This window comes from Saccostrea cucullata, unplaced genomic scaffold (assembly GCF_032062105.1).
Source record: "Saccostrea cucullata isolate Sc308-1 unplaced genomic scaffold, CSIRO_AGI_Scuc_v1 ctg3509, whole genome shotgun sequence".
Lineage (NCBI taxonomy): Eukaryota > Metazoa > Mollusca > Bivalvia > Ostreida > Ostreidae > Saccostrea > Saccostrea cuccullata.
In genome coordinates this window covers 28,351-54,164 of record NW_026933045.1, presented here as the reverse complement: position 1 = coordinate 54,164, position 25,814 = coordinate 28,351, and the positions used below count along the sequence as shown (strand labels likewise).

General features: G+C 31.9%; 1 protein-coding gene across 1 annotated transcript; it reads right to left on the bottom strand.

Annotated features, from left to right (window-relative positions):
* Positions 1-2,623: 2,623 nt before the first annotated feature.
* On the bottom strand, positions 2,624-24,217 carry LOC134237099 (angiopoietin-related protein 7-like; the record flags this gene model as incomplete). The annotated part of the gene is made up of 5 exons (XM_062719200.1): positions 23,814-24,217; positions 22,045-22,190; positions 21,718-21,820; positions 17,203-17,321; positions 2,624-2,821 (listed from the first exon to the last, which is right to left on the bottom strand). Coding segments are annotated over exons 1-5 (966 nt in total), but the record flags the coding sequence as incomplete, so codon positions are not given.
* Positions 24,218-25,814: the final 1,597 nt, after the last annotated feature.

Below are 25,814 nucleotides of genomic sequence, written 5' to 3'. Positions count from 1 at the left end.
ATGCTTTGATAATGACGTTTTAAAAAGTAACAATTATGATGAGTTCTTTTTTTTTACATTGTTTTTTTTTTCTATATTGACTATTTCATTAAAATTTAGAAATGATATATTTTAACATTCTGTTGATAAAAAAGAACAACGTTAACACTCCACCTACCAATGGTTCCTGATTTTTTCCCCAAGAAAAGTCGGTAACCGTCAGTTTCATTCGAGATGGAAAACGAAGAATATCGCATTTCAAATGACTGGTTCATTGTAGATTCAAATCTGATATACAGAGAGTTGCTGTATTTTGTGGTGATTCTATGTATAGCATCGTTTCCTAAATTAAAGAATAAAGTAAAGTAATTATTATAATAATAATTAACAATATTCCTTATTTTCTTTGCCATTGAAACATAGGTCGACAAGAAATTCTTAGTTTACATTGAAGTTGGTGTTGTGTTTTTCATATTCTATCGTTCTATATCTTGCAATTCAGATATATGACTAGAGTCGGTATCCATCATTCATTAATTGCTCTTAAAGAAGGCCCATTCCTGGTCAGCATAATATTATGTGAGATTTATGATTTTTATACGTGGAAAGAATAGTCTTTAACTTTTTAGAGTTTTCAGATGGATTCAGAAACCGAAAAATTAAATTAAAATTTTAATATTACAGTTTCATGTAAAACTGGGCGATTGAACTTTGTATGGACATCAAAAATTATTATTGATATGATAAGCAAGATATCTGAAAATTCCAGATTCATAATGAAAGACAATGTTAACATTCTAACTTTCAATCATCACTGCGTTTTATAGAATTCTGAAAAAGTAGACTTTTATAATAATCTGATTTGTGTGGAATTTTCTGTCAATTAATCAAGAAAACATGAAAAATTATTAAAATCACATGATTGTACGAGGTTGGATTCAAAGTTTTGGCATAGTCTAGAAGCATTGACATCCTTTGACACTTTTTTTGTCATAGGACTTGCTGTCAATTTTTCAACAAAACATTGATGAATGGTTCATGTTTCTCCTTCATTTAAAATGTTACTGTGTTGCAGAGTTTATATGAAGCATTCAAATTTCGCTCATTTTTGCTATCGAATTCGCAATTTTACCACTATTCATTATTACCACAAAGGAAAACAGACAATTTTTTTAGAATCACCCATTCGTTACACAAATGGTATGGTCGTACATTTTCATACCAGTTAAAACACGTGCTCTGAAAAGCAGAAGAAATTCTAGTCGGAAAACTGAACTGCTTATCAATTTTTTAGGCAAATTTGCAGTGATTTTGTCAGTTTTCTTTATCAAATTACATTATCACAAAAAGAGAAACTTCAGAATATTTAGATACTTCAAGGGGTGTATTTAAGATTTTTTAAAAACGATTTATTACATCAATTAAATGATTTCGGTGGGTGATATGTTTGACCTACAATGGTAACATAATTCTACAGTGCCAACATAATTACCTGTCACGTAATTACAGTTTACAATTATTTTAAGATATAGTTCTAGAGAAATAGTTGAAAACGATTCTGATAATACAAACTTCTTTTCAGAGCTCGAGAAGAAGTCTAAAAAAAGTTTTAATTAAAGTAAATGAATCTGAATAATGCTTAGCAACTTAAACTTAAAAGCTAGCCACTACGTCATTTTATGACTGATTAAATACAGAATAATTATAGAAATAGTTTTTTAGTCTAAAACTATGATAGATTACCGTCCAACCTCCTCCAGCTTGATCCATATCACAGACAACTTCAACTGGATTAGGTTTTGTAAGGGGGTATATATCATAAACACCTGTCTTCTTAAGTCCACATCTATCGTAGATTTCAAAACAATCCAAAGGAAAAATGCAACCTGTAATGTATTTTGTTATAATATATATGGCTATATAATAAAAAATATGTAGTCTGCGCTCTCTGCATTTACATTTTCTACAAGAATCTTAACAGTGTTTGTATGCAGTTAAAATGAAATGTCGATTGGTTACCCATTTATCATGAAATATTTAGTACGAAAAAAATTAAAAACTGCATGATCTATCGCCGTTGAGTAACTGAAAAAGCAACGGCCTCTGAAAGTTCCTTCCTCGATTGCAACAATAAGGATTTTGTCTAGATACCCAGTACCTGACGGTCTTTTTCTTATATGACTTGCATTTTTTATAATTAATTATTAAGGTAATAAAAATGTCTCTTAAAGTCGAGCAATCTGTTAAAATAGCTGCTGTAACTTTTTTTTAGGACATCTTATATTAGTAATGTGCAAATGTGAAGGAAAAATAATGAAAGGATTATTCACAGATAACAATATTGCTTCTTCTAAATAATGTGTTTAAAAAGTCTTGTAGGTATAAAACTGACTTTCCATCAGGGACTTTATCCAAACGGTGAACAAAATTATGAAATGACAATGTTATTTTCAATTAATATGTAGGTCTACCTTGTACACGTGAGAATGAGAATAAAACCTCTTTTCCTACCTAAGTGAAATATACGAGAAATGTTCAGTAACTGTGTGTTTGCGACATTTTGCTCCTCATAAATATAATTTAAAGCTTTATTAACGAAGAGGGAAAAATTCCCGACTTCGTCTTCAATATTTTTTAGACGTACTTCGATGTAAGTGGATCTTAGCTCCTTTTCTACTTGATTTAACTTGCATTCCATCCTTTCCTTCTCTTGTGACAAAGAATCATATTGTTGTTTAAGCATAATGGTTTCATTCCTTAGACTGGCTACTTCTATTTTCTTTAAGAATTTCAGTTGTTCTTTAATCTTTGAGTTTTCCGAACTAAGTTCATCATTTCCCTTCTGCAGATATGAGATTGAGATTGAGATTGTATGTTGTTTAACGTCCCTCTCGAGAATTTTTCACTCATATGGAGACGTCACCGTATGCCGGTGAAGGGCTTCAAATTTTGACCTTTACTCGGCACTCAGGGCCATTGAGCAGTGAGGGATCTTTATCGTGCCAACGCCTGCCGCTGACACGGGGCCTCGGTTTTTAGGGTCTCATCCGAAGGACACGCAACTTTCAATTCAAAGTGCCGAGCGCATGGCGAAGGAACAGTTGCTACCAATTTTAACGACTAGGTCAGTCGCGGCCGAGATACGAACTCTCGACCTCCCGATCACGGAGCGAGCTCTGCAGAAATGAAAATTGTCTCATAAGATAATATATCTCCGATTCATTTAGGCTTTGAATGTTTGCAAGAGTCAAATTCTGATTGTCTTTGATTCTGCTATAAATTGTCTTTATTTCTTGTTGAAGCCGCACGTTATCTTGTTCAAGTTCCTGGTCCTTTGTTTCTAATGTATTGAATTGTTTTGCTATACGAACAAGATCCTTCTTCAATATTTCAGCGTTGTTTTTATTGTCTATGGAATCCATGACCAAATTTTGAATTTTTTGCACCATAGAAAATCTAACCAAAGATTCTTGATTAAGAATATCCCGTAATATGCTCGATTCCTTTTCGGCTGTAGCACTGCGAAACAATGTCCTTTTCACTGAGGGATTTCCTTCGGCTAAGGAAAGGTATGCAAAAATCTCATAGATAAAGAAGAATAAAAGTATAATAAAGTGCGATCTTCCCATTCTCATAGAAAAAAAGCTACTTCTCTAGCGTAAGCCTAATCTAAATTTGTTGTTTAGAAAAGGGAGTTTATATCATGGAAGGGGTGGGATCTTTATATAATCAAAGTACTAAAAGTACCGAAAAGCGGTTAGCATGCTTTCATCGAATATGTACAGTGTACAATAACAAAAAATGCATTGAATGATGATATTAAAGTAAGCATACATATCAATATCGAATGTCATCAGCAAAGAAGCAGACACACTGAATTTTGTAGTACTTAACTAAATTGTAAAACCAATAACATCCCAGACTGATGAAACAAATGTATCTTTCAAAATATTAACCTGAGATTTTCAGTTTGAAAGACAGGAAGTTCAATTTCAAAGTTGGCGTCTAGGAAGTAGAAGAAAAAAAAAGAATAACTAGAGCCGAGCTCGTTGCAAAGCAACGAGTAGGTCTTCCGTAGAAGCTACGGACAGAGAGAAATGACCTTGAGTCAAGGTCATGCCACGTTCTAATGATAAAGCAATCTTTTAAGGGTAGATATCATCTTATAATGTTTTACTATTAAAAAAATTGATAGTAAAGGAATGTTTGCGACCTTGACCTTGTCTAATGACCTTGGGTCACACCATGACACAAGATGGTGATGGTGATGAGCTTACCCCATTTGTGTGCTACTGTACAAATTCACACAGTTTTTTTTTCAAACAATGCATCCAGAATATCTTATCCTAAATGACCTTGATTCAAGGCCATAACACACTCTCCATGATTTAAGCCATACCTTTTTTTTTTGATAGGCCTTGTCACAGCTAATATACATGTGTAAAAAGTTATGGTCAATTTTAAGCAATGTTTAAATTTTGGAAAAGCCGGATAAACTTCAAGGTCAAAGTTCATGATATACTAGTATTTGATATGATTTTATCACAGATTACGTACATGACATTGTGATGTTTGTGTAATATGAAAGCCCTATCTCTCCTCATTAAAAAGTTATGATCAAGCCTCAAGATCAAGTTGTCAAAAGTCAGTGTATTAAGAAAAGAGTTGTCATAGGTAATTCATAGGGATAAAATAAAAGCCCCATCTCTTCTCAGTCAAAAGGTATGAGTATTGTTAATGTTTTTGAAAAGCAGGTCAAACTTCAATGTTAAAGGGTAAAAAAGCAGTGAATTTAAAAGGTGTTGTCACAGTTAATACATTTTTATAAAAATGGAAGCTTTCAAAAGTTATGGTCAATTTAAAGTAATGTTATTTTTTTTTAAGTAGGTCAAGCTCCAAGATCAAGGTCACAGGGTCAAAAATCACAGTATATTTGAAAATCAGATGTCACAAATAATGCACATGTGAAATATCAAAGTCCTATTTCAATTCATTTATTATCAAGTTTAAAGTTCTGGTGACAGATGGACAGACTGGCTGACGAATAAGGTTTAATGTTCCCTAAAAGATAAATACATGTAATTTGAACATGATAGATTGAGAAGTACGAATAATAAAAAAAAAATTAGAATATATTAGAATATAAATCAGGTTTCCTACATGAGATTTCCTTAAAGACTTATTAATACATACTATTCAAGAACATGCAATACATGTTCTTGGAGGTTCAAGACGTGGAGACCGGTCATTTCGATGAGATATCTCGTTACGGGGTTGGTAGTGCCATAAAAGGATTTAATTCGCCTGATTCCACCTCTGATTTTTTTAAAAGTCTGTCTTTGCGCTGCTAGTGATTTATATTGTTTAATATTAACCTATCAATTTGAGTTTAAATAGTGAAAAGAATTTGTCACTAAGAATTTATCTAAGGAATTAGTGTCAATCCTCTACATCAAAGAGCGTCTGACTTGTATGTATGATGTAAATTGCGTAAATGTGTTAATTGAAATTTTAGTGAATCCCGAATGTTGTGTGAGAGAGTTTTTAGATCCGCCGTGGACTATCCCGGACGTGAACATTAGATGTACTGGACATTCTGTCATCAAGAAAATATAGTTTTACTCTGGACTATTCCGAGTTACCAAAACGTTTGTGTGTGTGTCGGTGTGTGAGCTTTACAACCTGTCTTTGTTTTCTATCACTTGATTTGATTAATTTTTTTAAAAAAAACAAACTTTAGCTTTTTATTGCTTGACTTTCGTTTAATAAATTTTCATCTTCAATTTTTCAAGTTCACTTGTGTTAATTTAACCAAATATATTCTATTAAAATAATGATTCCATCTTCTTTGTTAACTTTAAATTGCTTGAAATATAGTGTAAAAATCCAGAATGAAAATAATGAATGTTAGAAATGAAATTATTAAGTGTCGGAAAAGCAAAGCAGAATTGCGGAAATCTAACGCAGTAAAAACTGGTAACCCCCACCCCCCCCCCCCCCTTACCCAAAGATACTAATACATGTTCACACTTCGATGCTCGAATGAACACTCTAATCGGCACAAATTTTAGAAATTAAAACGTTTATATATATGAAAGTTTAGTGACGCATACTAATCTTTTTTTTTTGATATATTTGATGACCTGTGAATAAAAAAAAGTCGGGTATGATTGTTGGATTACATTATAATAGGTTATGGATTAATCATGGATTTCAACACCAGTCCTGACCTGTACGTACCTGAACAAACTAACCAACTGACATTCTCGACTCTGAAGGAAAACGTATCATTTGAGGGAAGGGGTTATGTATCGCGATGAGAGGAAATTTAATTATCTCTTTTAGTCCAATAAACACGAAAGAATGGCTTGGAATATTTGTATGCAAATACGTGGCTTTCTCAGAAACAATTTTGAATTTGTTAAAAAAATTCTAATTATTCATTTTTTTCTCTCGTATTCTGAAAGCTCGGAATGTATATATTTTGGGGGCTCCTCCGTGTAAAACAGCATGCATTTAGTTACCATCATGTACACGTAAAATCGTGTCATAGTGATATTCTTTTTATTCGAGGAAATAAAAGGTATACATTCGGTACAATGCAATTATAAGTTATGTATCAATTCATGCAAAACTCAAAGTTGCTTCATTTACGATTTTCATGAGAATTGGAAACGTCACTTCCACTTACAATTTACTGTGCAATGTTTATATGTATTTGCTAATTTAAACAACATCGCAAATTTTTCTGATATAAAGCAATTAGAATAACTTGATATAGGCCCGTATACATGTAACGATTGCAATTACTTCACAGTGGAGGGGGAGACGGGGCCTAAAAAATCGTCGTACTACGTGTGTACCTTTTCAATAATAGAATCATCCGCACAAATCAAAAACAAGTTGCAGTATTGATATCCCCAATTTTTTTTTTTAAATAACGAGACTATAATGGACTTCACAAGGGTAGAGTTGAACATTAATTTATCATGTTTATGGTACATGTGCAATTAAAATCACGATCAAAATTGGCAGAGTTATCGATAGGTCATCCTGTGTCACCCTTCAGTGTAACCGATGAACTCGTCCATAGATACCTCAGCAGATGAGAAAAGCGCGCGTAAACGCAGCACCTTTTATTCATTCGTCAAAGAATAGAATCCGACATTCAACACTTTAAATCATATTCTAGAAAACCTTAAAATTTGTGTATAGAAATATTCTTACGATTAGCGCAAATGACATGTTTTCTTGATCTTAAATCTAGGACTCTAGTAAAAATCAAAGAGCGGTATTGTTGATCTCCGGAATGTATACAGGTCAATGCGCGATCGATAAACGGGTTTCATAACCATGTGACAACTGTACACACAAAACACGCACACTGTACACACGAAACTTTCGTGGTCCGAGGAAAATTCACGATGCATGAATTGAATTATCTTAAGCTTGAATTTAAAAAAAAATAAATATGGCTACATTGAATATTAATACTTAAAAATATTTTTCCTCTCTCCCGTCTTGTTCTTTACACTAAACACAGGGAGAAAGTTGTCTCTGAATAATCTGTTTGACATCCAGCTAGAGAATACGTTTAAAATCTTATTTCAACAAAGTTTAACATTCAATTTAGCTAGGTATATTATTCTTATCCAGTTAATTTCAGTTATACGTGTTACATGTATACACGTACGCATATAAAATTCTTCTTCACTTGCCGTATAAAATAACTTACCTGTACATGGACTATAAAGTTTTCTGCTCATCTAATAAAACATGACTTGAACAAAATAACGTTTTCATGAGATCAATAACTAAGATGCTAAAGAACCCATTTCAAATCGATAACCATCTCGAAATATTTACCGCTTTTAAGTTATAAAGCAAAAACTTTCGAGCGTCCTTTGCCCCTAATTTGATGGTCCAGCCCCTTTTTAATGATGTCAAATGATAGAACTTAAAATTATGCACAATATTTGTTCAATATGTCTTAACAAATTATTTTTAGTTTAAAAGATACATAAGGAAATAGATGTAAATTTTTGCGCTTTTAGGCATTCTTATTTTTGACCCCTATCTAGCACCGTTTTGAGCGCAGAAATCGAAAAAGAAAAACCGATGTGCACAACTTCAATTCCTCTAGTATTTAAATGCAGTAGACATTCTGCTCCAGCTTTTGTCGTTTCTGAGCCTTTGTCTGGAAACAAACATCACCAACTTTTCATTTAAAGGGAAATAACTCAAAAGCGGAAGGGAATTTTTGAAATGTATAAAACATTTAAACTGAATTATGTAACGTCCAAAAACTCTGAAAATTTGAACGAAATCCGTTAAGAAATGAGCGAGTTACGAGGTTTCAAAGTTGGCGTCTAGGAAAGAAAAAAGAATAGGAATAATATTAACCATCAGAATCAGTAGAAGGTCTTCCGCCTGAGCGGAAGACCTTAATAATCTTGACCAACAGAATCAGTAGAAGGTCTTCCGTTGGAAACGGAAGACCTTAATAATAACTACATATCGAGGACAATTATATTTTACACTAAGACTAGTCACGTGATGCGGCAGTCACGCGATTTTAGCACAAAGCCTTGCAGTATTGATGTTACATGTAAATATCACTAGTGCAAGGGCATAACCATGTTAAATTTCAAAGTTTAGTATATAAGTATTTTCAACACACATTGTAGTTTCTAAAAAGTGCTGCGATCCTGTCTAAATTCTGCAATTTCATTGTTAAAATTATACTTGCATGACCGAATGCTATATTTTTTGTTGGCCAGCGGCATGAAATATTGATATAATTAAATTGTTTTTAGGATTTCATCAGGATCGCAGCACTTTTCAGATACCTTAATAGTTCTAGAGTAGAAATGTAAAAGCTTACTTTTATCTAGAGTGTATGCCCTTGCACTAGATCGATTTATTAAGACACCCCCCCCCCCACATTATCCTCCGATGTACTTGAATACAAATATACGGCAGTGTCATTTATATACGTAAAGTACAGAAAATATATTAATAAAATAGTGAAGAAGATATTAAATTCAAGTTATTGGCCCAAAGAATATCTGTAAATAATATTTTATTTAATTAGAGAATACATATTTTGTTGAGAAAATATTATTTGATCTGTCTCTCACTGCATACAAACTACGTCACGTTTTAAGAAATGACGTCATATTGACAAGTGTATTGCGATCAGTGACTTGTTTATAAATTGTAATGTGGGATTTCACTAACGACAAAACAGCACGCTGTAGATCTAGTAAGTTTTTATGTAGTTTGATGATTTCCTACTGGTTAAATTAAGCAGATCAACTCATTTTGGGTACTTTAAAAAAATGATGTATGACGTATATTGTGTATGATGTCATAGTCAAGTTTTCCCGTACAAATTAGGCTCCGCCTCCTTTTTGTAACCTTAACTGTGCTGCATATACATTTCTTCCTAAAGTTTAAATTCAACGCGTTGATAACGTTATCAGCTAAATTTCATGCTGACTTTGAATTTAAATTTTGACAGGGCCCGATCGCCATCAGCTGACGTCACGGAAATTTAATCTCGACACCAAATGCTCCTATACATAAACTTTTTTAATGCAACAATTAAAAATTTATCTCATTGACAAACAAAATCAGAAAAAAATTAAAAACCGAAAGATTATGTTGTTTGATAGTCTTGATTATATTTAACATATGTTATATGTGTAAGAAAGAAATCATAGGTAGAGGCTTTGTTGAAGTTTCCGTTGTCGATAGGAAGCGCCTAATGGAAGTTTCCGGTGTCGATAAAAATTGCTTAATATCGTTGGACAGATGCCATAAAGCGGTTCGCGTATACGCTAACCGTTTAAAAAGCAGCTCAAAATTATGCACCACGATTTTTTTCTTTTGGAAATATTTTAGATGGACTTATTGAAGAGCAAGCATAAGTTTATTAAAGGGTAATAGTCTTAGCCTACCTAAATTACATAACACAATGACATCTTGCTTACATCGCTTGCATATCTTTGTCACAATGGGTGTGTCCTTGAACATTGAAACTGAATAGGGATAACAGAAATATCATAACAGAAAAATATAAATCCCTTTCCTTTCAATAAACAGATGTCCATTGAACAGTATGTGAATAAAAGCATTAATAGATCAACGGAAAGTTTGCTTACCTTCTAGCAAGAAATTCATTTGAATGCATATAAACTGAAACGGATGTATCTAACTGAAATACCAACCTTTTCGCCTCCACATATATTGGGCTTAAAAAATAGAAAGGTAATTCTCAATACTGATTATTAACATCAGAAAAAAACATTCAATTGTTTGAGCTAGGCGAACTTTCATGACATAATGACTTCTAGGTTGCTGTGTGTCACAACATAGTAATAATAACGACGGGTTGTTTGCAATGGGCTATATCTCTTATATAATATTCTTCTCAGATTATTATAAGTAATAAATAAATATTCAAGAAGTTCACTGGAGAAAATAACTCGGTGGTGCGTAATCAATTGTACTGAAAAAAATTTGGGCTTTACATAATTTAATCACATGACCAATTAAGTTCATTTTTCAGTGAACCATTTAACTTCAATAGTTATTTCTTAATCATTTTTCTCATTTAGAAATTTTAACTTTATTATTTTTTTAAGTGTAGTTTTATGACTTGCGATTTATAAGTAGATTAGGTCCTGAAATACAAAGGTTTGGTTAAATATGTTATATATCATTATCAATTTCCCCTGCGATCTGTGGTACAAAAAAACTTTTGAATAATTTCAAAAAAGAATGTAGGAATCTTTTAACAATGTTTTTTCTTAATGCATCCTATCATTGAATTTAACTTTTCTTAATTTTAAAACACGATGAGTACATAAGATAAATAATATTCCAGTGGAGCATATCATTATTGCATAAATACTCTTAGGATTAACAACAATCCGTCCCCAGAAATATCCGTTCAAAGATTTATTTTTTAATGCTTTATTTCTATGCTTTAAATACAATAGCATTCAAATACATTTATCAAAGACTGCTCAAAAAGTTTTTAACATCCACCCACTTTTGCACTCTACCCGTACTCGCAATCGTTCAGAGATTTCTGCTCAGCACGATTACTGTGGTTTCATCAATATTCGTTGAGCACCAATTTTCGTGGATTTCGTTGTTGAACAGATCCACGAATTCAAATGTTCATCGAATTATGAAATATGCTATTCATTTGTATAAGCAATGCTTTTGTCCACGAAATTACGTTTCACGAAAACCTCTGTTTAATAAAATCCACGAAAATTGATGGCCACGAAAATTGATGAAACCACAGTATTATCCGAGACAGTGTATTTAAAGTGCACTCGATAACATGAGGATAAATCATAATGTATCCCCTTGTCAAAAAACAACGCAGGTATTTTGTTATCTTTTCAAACGATTGACGCTACCATCTTATATGCGAAATGAAGCCCTGCTTCATCTCGAGATGTCAACTTATATATAAATTTTTCTGAAAGGAAAATGAGATAACAGATATTCACCTATTATTAGATCGACATCTCGCTTTGATGTAGGTAAATGAGATTGATTGATTATATATTGTTTAACGTCCCTCTCGAGAATTTTTTACTCATATTGAAACGTCACCATATGCCGATGAAGGGCTTCACGGGGCCATGGTTTTTAAGGTCTCATCCAAAGGACCCACAACTTTCACTTCAAAGTGTCGAGCGCATGGCGAAGGAATAGTTGCTACCCATTATATCGACTAGGTCAGTCGCGGCCGAGATACAAACTCACGACCTCCCGATCACGGAGTGAGCGCTCTACCGACTGAGCTACCGTGAACGGTAGGTAAATGAGATTGTTTTAACCTTTATTTCTTAAGAAAACATTTTGTTATGAAAATGCAACATTTTTAATAAAATGTCTGAATCGCTTTCGAATCAGAAAAAAAAAACGAAATCAGGGACTATATAAATGTAAGCCATAAGGTCACACAGAGGCCACTTGATGAACTTATTATATTTTCTTTTATGTTGAAGGAATCTTCCATATCTTTTGTAAATTTTCAGAAAATATTATGATTTAACTACATTTTAATTTCCGTGTACTTTAGCGAGCAATCCAATTAGTAACCTTTATCAGAGAAAGAAGTTAGAGATAATAATTTAAAGAAACATTTTTTTCAAGAATGAGTGGCCATTGTTTATCTTGATAATGCTTGCTATACATAATAAAAAAAAGAATAGAGATCAATTTTGATAGATTGTTAAAGGAGTGGCTAACTTCGGGACAGTATCCCAGGTAATAGCAGTTTGACCGCAGAAAAAAAGTATGAAAGAAAATGTTAAATTTTAAAGTTATGGATAGATGTCAATAGAAACAAACTTTTGTCAAAAATTTTGAAAATAAGAGCTTGTGTCATGCTTCTATGAATAATATGAATAAGTTTTACAGCGTAGTTTTTAATTTTTGTTTTCAAAATTGCACAAAAATCGAATTTGAAGTGAAAAATATTTGTATAGAATAAGAAGGATGGTTTCAGAAGGGTAGTATTTTGAACGTCACAATAGGTTTACAATTTCTTTATATTCTAGGAATTTATTATTTGTATAATTTGTAATGCAATTAGGTAAAAAAAAATATTCATGTATACACTGTAAATTGTCAATTTTTCTATCTTATGCAGCAATATACCTTCACCACCTACATACGGTGTTCATATATCTCTTTTTAATTTCATTCGATAAGCAAGAGCATGCTCAAAATATGAACTCAACAATTTCTAAAAAGAGGCAAAATATCGACAGGCGGATGAAATATGTAAATTAGCAGTCATCATTTCGTAGATTCTTTCGTTGAAACAAAGAGCTTGGCAGCAAATACAATTTATCATTCACACTGTTCGTATTAAAAATTCGGACAGTTCGAGTGCTGTGATTGAATTCGAAAAAAATGTTTTAATATTAAGGTTGTTATCAGTAGAAAGCTACAAACATGTAGTTCTGGTCTTAAAGAATATGCTGATTTTTGGTTTATGTTTCGAATTTAATTCAAACTGTCAAATTTATAGAATCCACCAAAATAATATCTGAACAATCACATCTTCCTTTCTGTGATTAAAGTTTCTAATACAGCAATAAAATGTTAGGTAGATAGCTATACGTACTACAACAAACAAATTAAGATTCTTCGGATTAAAATAAAAAATTCTCCGATACATACTTGTTGAATTACTGTTGATCAACACATATCTACTTCACGTTGAAGCTTTATCTGGAGTCTCCGGAGTGTTTGAATTTCTTCCATTATCTTTTTAAATATTTCATTAGTTCATTACAGTCATCTTTTAAAGACAAATTGATGTACTGTGAATTGGTCAACAAGAGGCCGGATATAAACAAAAATGTCCATATTATTGCCATTATTTAAAGCAATATGAGCTGCAAAATTGTAAAATTGTAAATAACTATTTAAAAAAGAGAAAAAAAATAACGTTAATAAACTTCTTTTCATCATATTTGCGATGGGCGAACTATTTAAAAGTTTCAATTGAATCAAAATTACATTATTGTCGTCCTGTACAATAATGATTCCCTATATAAAACTGTATATTTGACTGCATTTATGCCTTTTTTTCTGTTTTATTTCAGTCTAATTGGTCATAAAGGTTTAAGTTAAATACAGAAAGTATTAAATAGCTACTCGTCTTGAACTCTTTACTACAGGTATAGATTAACAGGAAGACCTACTTCAGGACTTAGCCCTTCCCCCAAAACAACACTGCAACTAAGAATTGGAAGAAAAAAATGTACCAAAATAATCGGAAAGTAAACGAAGGTCCCCCCACCCCCCCCCCCCCTTCAGCAAACATCCTTCCCGAAAGAGAATTTTATTATTTGTACACAGGTTATTTGGGTTTTTTTCGGCTTGTTAACTCTTTCTGAAGATTGTCCCCTTTGAAAACCAATGATACGGACTCGGATTGCTTGTGATGTAATTCCCATCCATAGGTATTGGGTGCACTGACTTCGACCCCCCCCCCCCCACGTAGTACTGTGGATTTGGATAGGGGATACAAAGTGGATGCATGATTCTGCAAGGTACACTGTAGGTACTAACATTTTTAAATCTAATTTCATTTATTATGAGGATTAAATATACAAGCATATCTAATTTGAACCTACATTTGCTTTTGTTTTTTTTGTAATTTATTTATCCTTGTTCAGTTGTATTTGACTGATAGCATTTTCCAAAGATACCGTCATAACTGTAATTTTTCAAAACAATTTATCTTTCACGGTTTCTTATTAAAAAAGACATGAAGCATTTCATTTCTCTTTCTGACATCTGATTTTTACAATTTACTCACATTTCGATATGCAAAGATTTTATGCAAAGTGGTTAAATAAGAGCGAGCACAGCGACTTGTATTTTCCAGGTGCTATGTAATATTGTGTACAAATGATAAAACAATTTTTAAAATTCGAAGTTTTGTAAGTCAAAAAATATTTATTTCACTTCTCATCTTTGACAAACCCGCCCACTTTCGTACGATTTTTTTTTTCTGCAGTAACATAAAACCCACAATGCATCGCTTGTTTAAGCAATGTCCTAGAAATAAATAACAAGAGTTTGTCAAAAAATTATTTCGACTTGACTCAAAGAATATATTGCAGATAAATAATAACATTCTTCATAAAAGTTAGCAATGTAGAGGCTTCGTGCTGTTTTTTAAAACTTTTTTTAAAACTACGACGTCATGTGACGTCAGAGTCTAGACGCACCAAATGTCATGTGCAGTTTGACACTAGAGCCTGGTCAAAATAAAAACTGAATAAATATCTACCTCGCTATCTGTCGCTATGTCAACATATTATCAGATATACATGTATATATGATTCTTTCATTCGACGCGATAAAGGTCTGTATATCAAGTCATTTTTATAATAATGTGTATCAATTACTTTTCTCTTTGAAACTGGACCATTTAATGAAATTTTCAGAAAATTATAATTCCTCCCAATGTCGTGCTTTTTCATCCAGGATAACGCGTGCTCTTAATAGGTAGTTTTTTAAATTAATAATTGATGGGAAATAAGATGTGTTTGTGAAACACTAATGCCCCCGTATGGCATCATAGCGAAGGTTTAGCTTTCTCAAATACAAATCAAATATGTTGGTCCCTTTTCAGAAATATAAATGTGAAATATAAAACGCTAGCACCACCTGTTTAAGGGTTATGACCAGGGTTAACATTTTTTAAAGTAGGAAAAACTCCGGGGTCAAGGTCAAAGACTCAAGGCTTAAATTCTAAAGAAAGGCCTTGTTTCAAAGATTATACATGGGAAATTTGATAGCGCTGGCTCTAACCGTTCAAAAGTTATGGCCAAGGTTAAAATTTGTAAAAAGAAGGTCAAACTCCAAGGTCAAGGTCAAAGGTTAAAAGTTCTTGATATCCAATGAAATGTGTTGTAACAAGAATCACATATGTGAAATATGACAGCTCTAGCTTTTAATGTTCAAAAGTTATGGCCAATGTTAAAGTTTGTAAAAAGTAGGTCAAACTCCGAGGCCAAAGGGTCAAAGTTATTGACATCCAATTAAAGATATTTTCACAAGCATAACATATAAAATTTGAAGTAAGAAAGCCCTAGCATTTACCGTTCAAAAGTTATAACCAACGTTAAAGTTTTTTCGTCAGTTCGGAAATCTGCAAGGTCAAGGTCAAAATTTAAAATGTATAATGTATTATTTGTTGCATTTTTAAAGTTGTCTATCATTAAAATCAAATAAAAGTCTTATATCTAAAATCTTCACTAGCCTTTTCAAACGTAAATTAGCTTTAACCGGAAGGCGAAATGTTTGAAAAGTCCTGCTCTTGCGTATTGAATCACCTGGGAGACGACATAAGGAGAAACTGGGCTATATAAAGATTCTGGAAAATGGCTTAAGAGTTAAACATACAGGCACTGTCCACCATTTTCCTCTTCCATCTTGCTATCCTTCCAACCCTTAATATAAGACGCAGACCTCACAACAGTTCAAAGTACGTATTTCGCTGTAAAGGTCCACCAGTGTGAACATACATATTACAATGCCGTGTTGCTTGATACCATGGGATTATGAAAATTTTCCAGAAACAGAAGAAAAGTATCATCAAATATACAAATCATTGCATAACAAGCAGAAAATGCACATAAAACTAGGAATAAATTCACAAAATCTATCACAACGAATGGTTAACCTACATGTTATAGATCTGTATATTGACTAAAATCATTTGTTGAAATAACGCTTAAAATTAAGGCAACTAAGAATTTACATTAGCAAGTATTTCTTTTCAAAAATAACCAGTTGGTGTTTTTATTTTAGAGGTGACTTAGAGGCACGAATATGAAAAATAGTAATTTAGAAATTCACTTTTACATGCGCATATCATATGGCTAAAAAACAACAGATTATCTGAAATTAGGAGAATTTATTTTACAATACTAAGAATGAAAATCTGTGTCTGCATACGACATATAGTCAATAAGTATGGGTTATCGCTGACTAAACTTGTTTTGATAAATATGAATGGATATATAAATATATATTTTAAAAGGACTTGCAAATTAATGGTAAAAAAATGTACAACTTATTTCAAAAATTCACTTTCGCAATCCCTTATTTTCAAACTTTTATTTTTATAAAGCAAGCCTGGTGAAATTGTAAAATAAACAAATAAAGGTCGTATACCTTGATTTAACAAACCTAATTTTTAAAGAGAACATAATGTACAAGTAAGAAAGAGCTCCTAGACTATAAATTATAATTATGACGCACAAGACAATTATTGAATGTAATTGAACCTCTCTTTGTTATAAAAAATAATCACTTCATTTATAATTGAAACAATCTGAAGAACAGACGATGTTTTTGTTTGATATTATGAATTTGTCTTTTCATCATTTGCATTCTCGATCTTTTATTCAATTTAAGATGTGCTTATAAGCTGTTTTTATATCATTTTCGAGGTCACAATTACATTCACAATTAATATTTATTGGTGAGGTCAAAGCAGTATCTATAAGTATTAATGACAGCTTCAGTTTGTTTTTTCATTTTATAAATATATTATTTTCTTCTGATCATCACCTCCGAAATTAAAAGATCCTTGCCTTGGGAAATAGCGTCATACCATACACGATCACCATGCTTTTCAAAAAAAGGCGCATTAAGATTTACGTGAGTACAGAAATTGTACCACCAACCAGATCCAGACTTGGCTGCACACCTGTTGTTATTGTCATGGTCGTATGTTGAAAACGGTTGGTTAATCAGCAGGTGCTTTCTAAATGCATCAACTAGACATTGAAACAAAAATAATTTATATTTTTATACATAATGAGGTTATTTTGTGAAAAATAAACGTAATCATATCAAAAAAGTATTTTACAAAGGTTTTTTTTTTTTTATCATATTGAGTTTTCCTTAAATTCATTCGATTTTTTTTTTATTTTGAAAAATAAAAGTTTAATAAAATAAAGGCTTTGTACCAATATTTCCTGACATGTTTCCCAAAGATAGTCTGTAACTGTCAGTTTCAGCAGAAATAGAGAATGAGGAATATTGTACTTTGAAGGACTGATTCTTCGTATTTTCCAGTCTGATATACAAGGAATTGTTGAAACTTGTGGTCAGCTTATGAATAACGTCATTTCCTAAATTTAAATAGTTTTATTTTTTTTACTACTTCTATCGAATCATTATCATCCACAATTTTTCAACCGCTGCTAATTATGTTATCATTTACTTTTACTTTTATTTCATTATATTGGTATGTAAGTTTGAGAAGATGTCCTGTACTTACATCAATTTATAGTAATTGTACTTATACTTATGTACCCTTTTGCTTAAGAATATTTATTTGAACATTAAAACCTTATTTAAACAAAAGAAACAGTACACAGATCATGCATGTAGTAAATTAAGTGATCTTTTATAAGTACCGTATAAGCAGAATTTTTAGCGAGGATTTAATTTTGGCAATAGTAGCGAGGGTGCTGAGATCGCTGAAATTGAATATCGCTAAAATTAATTGAGTTTTATTTGTAATAGCTTTTTGAGTGAACATGTTAAAATCGTTAAAAGATTCATCGCTAAAAATAAAATACGTCGCAAGTTCGAATCCCACTGTGGGACGTGAAGACCGGTCCTTCGGATGAGACCGTATAAACCGAGGTTCCGTGTCGCAGTAGGCGCTGGCACGAAAAAGATCCCTCCCTGCTCAATGGACCTCAGTGTCGAGCATAGGACAACATTAACAGCTCTCCACCGGCAAGTGGTGGCGTCTCCATATGAGTGAAAAATTTTCGAGAAGAACGTAAAACAATATACATTTAATCAATCAAATCATCGTTATCTCCTAAGCCAAGGAATTGTGAAGATCATTGTGTAGTAATAATAAGGATGAAGCGCCAAGTACTCATTGTAAAAGGAAGTTTTTGAGACCAGGTGCAGGAAGCCCAATCATACAGTACCCGGTAATATGGAAATTCTGCTTGCATCGCTTTCTATTGAGAAAAATAACCTAGGAAAAGTATACATGTTTGTAAATTTGTAAATAATATTGTTTCCAAGTACTAATTGTGAGCTCAAGTAGAAGTAGATTAAAAAAAATCTATTCATACGTTTTTTTTTAATTAAGACTTTGTATCCTTTGAAAAAGAACCCTAAGATTACATGCTTCAGGGATATAGCTTTTGTGATAGTGACAGATCCCTGGAAGAAGCCAATAGCTTCGCGTGCTTTAGATCAATATTTTTCCTCTGCAGAAAGAAAAATTTATCATTGAAATTTTTGACGCATAAATGGGAAATGAAAAAAATAATGATTTAAAATAGTTCGTAAATTGTTCGACGCGTCTTATTTTTCGAAAAAAAAAATTAAGGAGGGAAGGTTTGAGGATATACCCTGTACATTAACAAACTAAAGGGACCAAATATAAGTAAGAATTCGTGAAATTAAACCTCAGTATTCACTCAAGCATTTTAATATGTTGTAAAATAGGTAGCAAATCACTATTAATACGAACTTTTCGTATAATTAAAAAAAATCGTTTGTTTAATAAAAACAGCTACTACTGTATGTATTATATGAGGAATACTTTAACCATTTTAATCAATTTTGTATAATGATATTTGTCATGGTTGGTATTCCCCGAGTCAGTAAACAAAATTTATTTATTTCGAATATAAAGACAAAATGGTTTCCTGACCCAAAATCTACATGTAGTTACAATCATGTATATGTACATGTACAAATGCTCATTTTCTGCGATTGCTCAAATAAATAAAACTGGGCAAACGTCAGATTGCCTCAATTGTACGTTACGTTGATTTATCGTAATAACATTACGAAAAAAAAGGAATTAGTAAATTCACATAATCTTCATTGTTCAACACATTAAATCTTGCAGATATGCTCTTACTCCTGCATGGAATGTGATCTCACTTCTGAGGGTTTTAGAGGTCAGTGCTTATAAAATTGTATTGATCTTGTAGACTTTTGAAAAATGTTCGTAATCTTCACACCTCTTGCAAATCTGTATACCGTTAAAGCAGAATTTTCTTAACGGGGATCAAATTTTTGACACTATCAGAAAGGGTGGTGAGGTCGCTTTAATTGAAAATCGCTTAAAATTCATATATAGCATTGGAAGTATTACTTATCTTTCCTGACCTCATAAAATCACACAAATTACTTCTCGCTAAAATAATAAACCACCAGTTTAAAAGCCATTCTCTGTAACCACTTAAACTTCGTTGCCACGCATGGTCACCGATTTTGATGAAACTTCACCAATGCTTAGTACTTGACACCAGAAACAAATATAAAAAAAAATTCGTTGCTATGTGTCTCGGTTGCTATGGCAACAGCCGGAAAAGCTTGAAAAATCGAGATTTTCAGCCACTCTAAATCTTGACTATGGCGAAATAAAAACTAGAAAAAGCAAACAAACCATTCTCACAAAAACATGACACCTTGATATCACTTATACTGTAAATAAACTGTTTAGAATATATCTCTAAGAAAGTGGTAACCAAGGGTACGTTTGGAATACATTTAAAATGCTGCAATATGCTGAAAAACACTCCGTATTCACTAATGGTAGGTGTTACATGCTCAAACACAATCAACGAGAAGAAAAACAATGAAAATTTTCGACCTTAAGTATATAAGTATAAGCAATATTATTCTATAAATACCTTTTATGGTTGCCATGGCAACACAGTGTAAGCATGCAAAACTAGTAACTAAGATTGGCTTAATGCTACTACCTTGAGTAAAAACATGCAAATTCAAAACTGGCAAATATGCATCCTTAGGACCTTGCAACACCAAAACAACAAGAAAAATTGGGTATAATTGCTACTTTGCAGTGTTACCATGGAAATAAAGTACCAGTGCTTAAAAGTGAATTACTTTTCGCTGCATTAAGAATTAAATTGCCATTTAATTAAGAAACAAATTAAAGGACTCAGCTTCAGTAGAACTTATCTATTAGAACTAAAGTTGAATAACATATATTGATAAAATTTGATGAATAAAACAACACTGTGGCTATGGTTACCAAGAAGGAAAAATGTTCTATTTTGTGAAGTATATATCAATATTAAACCTTGTGTGCCAAATTCTTGCATCCACTTAGAGATTGGATGATAGTCAAAATTAAAAGTCAAGTTAGCTGTTAATAAATATCAATCAGAAAAGTTTTGTGAATCTACATTTAATGGTACTTATCCAAGGAAAGAACATATTTTTTTCAGGTTTTTAAGCATATATTTTCTGCTTATTTTCATAGAAACGCTCTATTTAAAGAATCTAATCTGAATTTTTTCAAATGGGAAAACTTCAAGCACACCAACATCTTAAAAAATTGATCATAAGTTATGAGGAAATGTGTTTTTTTAAAGACAGGATCAGATTTAAACATAGAGAGTGTTACTTTGAAGGCTCTCTGTGGTCTAAAAACCTTGGCAACCATTGCCAACCAAAATGAAATATCATATCTGTTCTTGGTATATGTTTCAAGGCTCTTTTTTCTATCATTTGGTCACATTTCATCCTAAAATTGCTTTTTATTTTTACGTGTATGACTTTATGAAATTCAATGAATATTTTTTTTTACTTTTGAATATTTTGTTTCCATAGTAACATATCATATGTTATAGTTGATTTACCAAACATTTTTATCATGCATTTGAGACACCTGACCTTCATCTTTTAGAAACAGTCATTGCCAATAGTTTGCTTTGCCGCAAATGTTACATGTAACTATGGGGCTCTAATCATGTTAAAAAATGCCATTTTTCGAACTTCAAGACATGTTACCATGGTAACTATAAAACATAGCAACCAATTTTTGCCTGGTTTCAGTTAAGGGTATCAATGACTTTTCTCATAGAGAGTTTGGAGAAATTGGAGACTATGTGTGCCACAGCACCTATGTAAAATTTCAAATCATTAGAGAATGCATGGCACTTAAATATTTCCATCTCGCTGAAAATTCCACTAACTGTTTGATATCTTTTATCATTAACGATGTCATTTTCAATATTATTCTTATCAAATGCATTATTAAAAAAAAAAGTACAAATAATTTTTTTGTGAAAAAATACCATTATTTAAAAAGAGATAATCAGTACATGTACATCAAAGTCAATTGTCTTCGTATGAGCAGATGTCTTGTACACTTACCAAGCCAATAATTCCCTCGAGCATCCCCAAAGCCTATCTTATATTCATTCCATGTAGTATTAAATTCTACACGGCGATTTTCTCGATGCCTGCGCTGAATAACCTGAAGTGTAAAACGTACGTGTTTTAAAAAGTTAAAGTTCTATATATTTCTACTCAATTTTATTTTAAGAACAAAATGATTGGCTTACCAAACTGGAAGGAGTAAAACGATATCTTTAATTAAAAGGCGTTAATATATATCTGAGCAAAGAATATTAAATTATTTTTAAACTCAGAAAAGGATTATTTAAAACAAAAACAAAACTATAAGTAGATAACACATACCGTCCAGCCCCCTCCATTGGAATCCATGTCACACAAAACTTTAGTAGAAACAGGGGCTGTGAAGGGGTATATGTCATAAACATCTGTTCCTCTTTCCCCACAATTATAGATGTCGAAACAATCAAAAGGGTAAAAGCAATGATGACCTATTTGATTAAAAAAAATACATTTTATGTTGAAATTAATAGGAACATAACATTACGTATCTATCTATTAATATTATTTTAGACATTGTGACACTGTTATGAAAAATAAATACATAGAACAGAGTTACATACTTTAAGTTTTGGTAAGAAAATGGAGGTTTATTTTGAAAACCGTCTTACATTTTCAAATCGCGGCTTATTATCAATAACAAAAACTTGTAAGCAACGAGAGCATTATCACAGCTTATTATCAATACAATAAATTGTAATCGATATATTGAGAACTACTTGTTTTACTGTTTCTAAAAATAAAATACACAGGTAAACTCCTTTTAGAGTTAAGTGTTCAAGTGTCTTTCATTCCCTTTTTAAAATTGTGAGCTTTTAGCAATGGCAACTGCTAGACATACTACTTCTCCAAGAAAAAGTTAGAACAGAAAATTTAAACTTAGGGTTAAGCTTAAAAAAATGAAACACATTTTAGTTTAACATTTTTCCCGGATTATTATCAAAACAGGCTTATTTTCGAGTAATTTTCAAATTCTCAAAATCGGCTTATTATTATTTTCTAGGTTTTAGGGTATTATGTCATAATTAATTAGCATTGTAGCTCACCAAAGTCTTGCTTCCGTTTATCGTCTGTAGTATAAAAACTATTTACAATATCGATTTCAACAAAACCTACCACGAAACATCCTTGAGTGAGGAGGTTCTTAGTTTGTTCATACAAAGTCTCGTTTTCTCTTCGCAGAGGAGATATATGCAATTAAAATTTGAGAAAATATGGTAGAATCTTTGAAAAATCTTCTCCATAAGAAGGACTTTAAAAAAGTTTTTTAGTATAAGTTAGCTACCTCTACTTTTAACTAATAAAAATCAAATAAAAAATATCAGGTAATTTTTTTTTTCAGTTGTCATTCTATTTTTTATGTTTTAATGCATCTTTCCACAGCAGTATTTAGTAATATTCTTATTATACAAATTTTCATATAAAAAAAAAAAACAACAAACGCTTGTTTACTTATGTTTATTATTTACTGCTTCGTTTACTGCATTTCGAAACTTTCTCTTAGTAAATCCGTGTCTATTGTAAAATACTTTGAATAAATATTAGGTATGATATACGCTATGGACATTTCAGAATAGAGAATGTGGTCTTGCTAGGATACTTAAGGGTAATGGCTAAATAAAAAGTTTAAAAGATAGTAGTTTGAAATAGAGCTTGTTGATATCCCGCAAGACGTTGCAAATGATTTCATATTCATTTTAACATACTTATGTAAAAGTAGTTCAAGCAATTAACCTACAGACTTTTCTATCAACTAATTTTTCAGGCCTTTTGGCGAATTCAAGAAATTGAGAGATACTATCACTGAAATCAAAGTAAGGAAATTTATTCAATAAATTATCTGACTTTTAAGACATTGAATATTATTAGTACAAGTAAGAGCTCCCATACAAGGTTTGCCACATTAATATGATGCGAGCAAAGTACGTTATTTATTACGACTCTTTATTAACATCTGAAACTGTTTACTCGAGGTGCCAATCTGAATAGAAACCGTACATTTTGTTATCATTTTTCCAAGTGTCGTTCAGAAAAAGAACTAACTATTTTCTTACTTGGCTTAGGTACTGAGGGAACATTCTGTAACTGTAGGTTTGTTTCATTCTGATCCTCATGGAAATGTTCTAATGATGCATCCAATGCGTTCTCCAGTTTTCGGTTTTCTGATTGAATAGAGTTAACTTTGTTTCCTAAAGAAACAAGCCTTTTTCTTAAAATTTCAGTAACATTATTGTTTTCTATAGCATCCGTAACCAAGTTCTGAATTTTTTGCACCATAGAAAATTGCAGTGAAGATTCTTGTTTGAGGATATCCCGTAAAATACTGGATGTTTTTCTATAAGTTGGACTGCGAAGAAATTGTTTTTCCTGTTGATTTCCAACTGAATAAACGTATCCAAATATCGCAGAAATTAAAAGATATAAATGAAAAATAAAATCTTTTTTCATTGTCATTAAAATGAGCGAGACCAAAGCACAATCTTAAATATGCTGGTAGTGTTGAGAAGTGAGTTTATATTCTAATTCTAAGGAGGCGTGGTCTCTAGAAAATTATATATCTAGATGCAGTTACGAATATTTTTACTCTCAATGATTTACAACATCTAAATATTTATTAAGACGTTTGACGTCTTAGTTGATTTGAAGTTGATTTTTCCCGCACACTTTACGGCAATGGTAGAATTATTTAGAAAATGAAAAAAATTCATGGCATAAGTAAACAAGTTACCTATTTTCATATTAAAAGCATTTTGAAGAAATGATCAAGAAGATAGGAAGACCGTTTTCTAAAGAATGTACATAGGCAATGCTCCTCCTTCTTCTTCCTACTTTTTTAAAATGTAAACGGCAGTTTCAAACATTGTATTTTCATTGATGCATTTTTTTTTTAATCTTTTAAGAACTTAAAACAATTTTGAATTCGATAAAACGAAATGTCGATTTTGTTCATTAAACTAATTTTTAATAAAGCATTTAAAAAGGATCATTAAAAGAATTTATTGTTGATTACTTTTCATTTATTTTAAACTTAATGATAGACTTTAAATATCACACGTATGTTACACTCTCTACAATATGCCTCTTCAAAATATATTTTATTTTCACTATCTTAAAAATTATACAGCTAAAGTCACATTCCATGACACTGCCTTCTGTAAAAAAAAAAATCACAAATATGATGTACATACGAAAGCCCAGAAGGCTCATTTGAGATTCGAGATTCGAAATACGAGATTCGAAATTCGAGATTCGAAATTCGAGTTTCGAGATTCAAAATCCAAAATAACCAATTAAAAGGCGGTTTGAGATTCAATTACTCCCCTTTATTATTTTTTACTATCAAAAAATCGTTGAGTATTTTAATACCGAGGAGGTCAATTGATTAAATTACAACGCAAGAAAAGGTGTTATATATTATCAAAACGAAATTTTAAGAAATATTAGATTTTCGTCTACAAGATATGCTTAATCAATTTATAATAGCTTCTTAAATGTCATAAGAGATTAATATAAAGAATTATATATATTTCGTGTTATCTACTTTGGATACAGGGTTGTTGACATAATAGTAAACTTAAAATAGATTAACAGCACGTAATTTTTTTTACTGTTGAAAATGTTCATCGAAAGGTCGGTTGCCAATCCCCCCCCCCCCACGTTTTAATTTGGTACAGTGGTGCAGAATAGTCAAAGAAGTTTAAGTAGTAGTGTATTAAAAGAAATTAGGTACTAAATGAAGTTCGCCCCCCCCCCGCCCCCTTTACGCCCCGAAATAGGATTTTCGGGTTTAGACAAATTTTTGTCAGATTTTATTTTCAGGTTTGCAATAATATTTTTGTCTGCCCCCTCCCCCTCCCCCACCCCACTTTCAAAATCGATGCTTCGTCTCTGTAATAATTAGTACTACGGGTTTCAAGGTGGATAGTGGCCAGTGACCAAGTTTATGAAACCAATAGACAGCCCCTTAAATACGGATGGCTGAAACATGCATGCTTAATAAAGATAATGACCCATTGGGAATAATAAATCAAAAAAAAAAATCATTGTTTATCCCC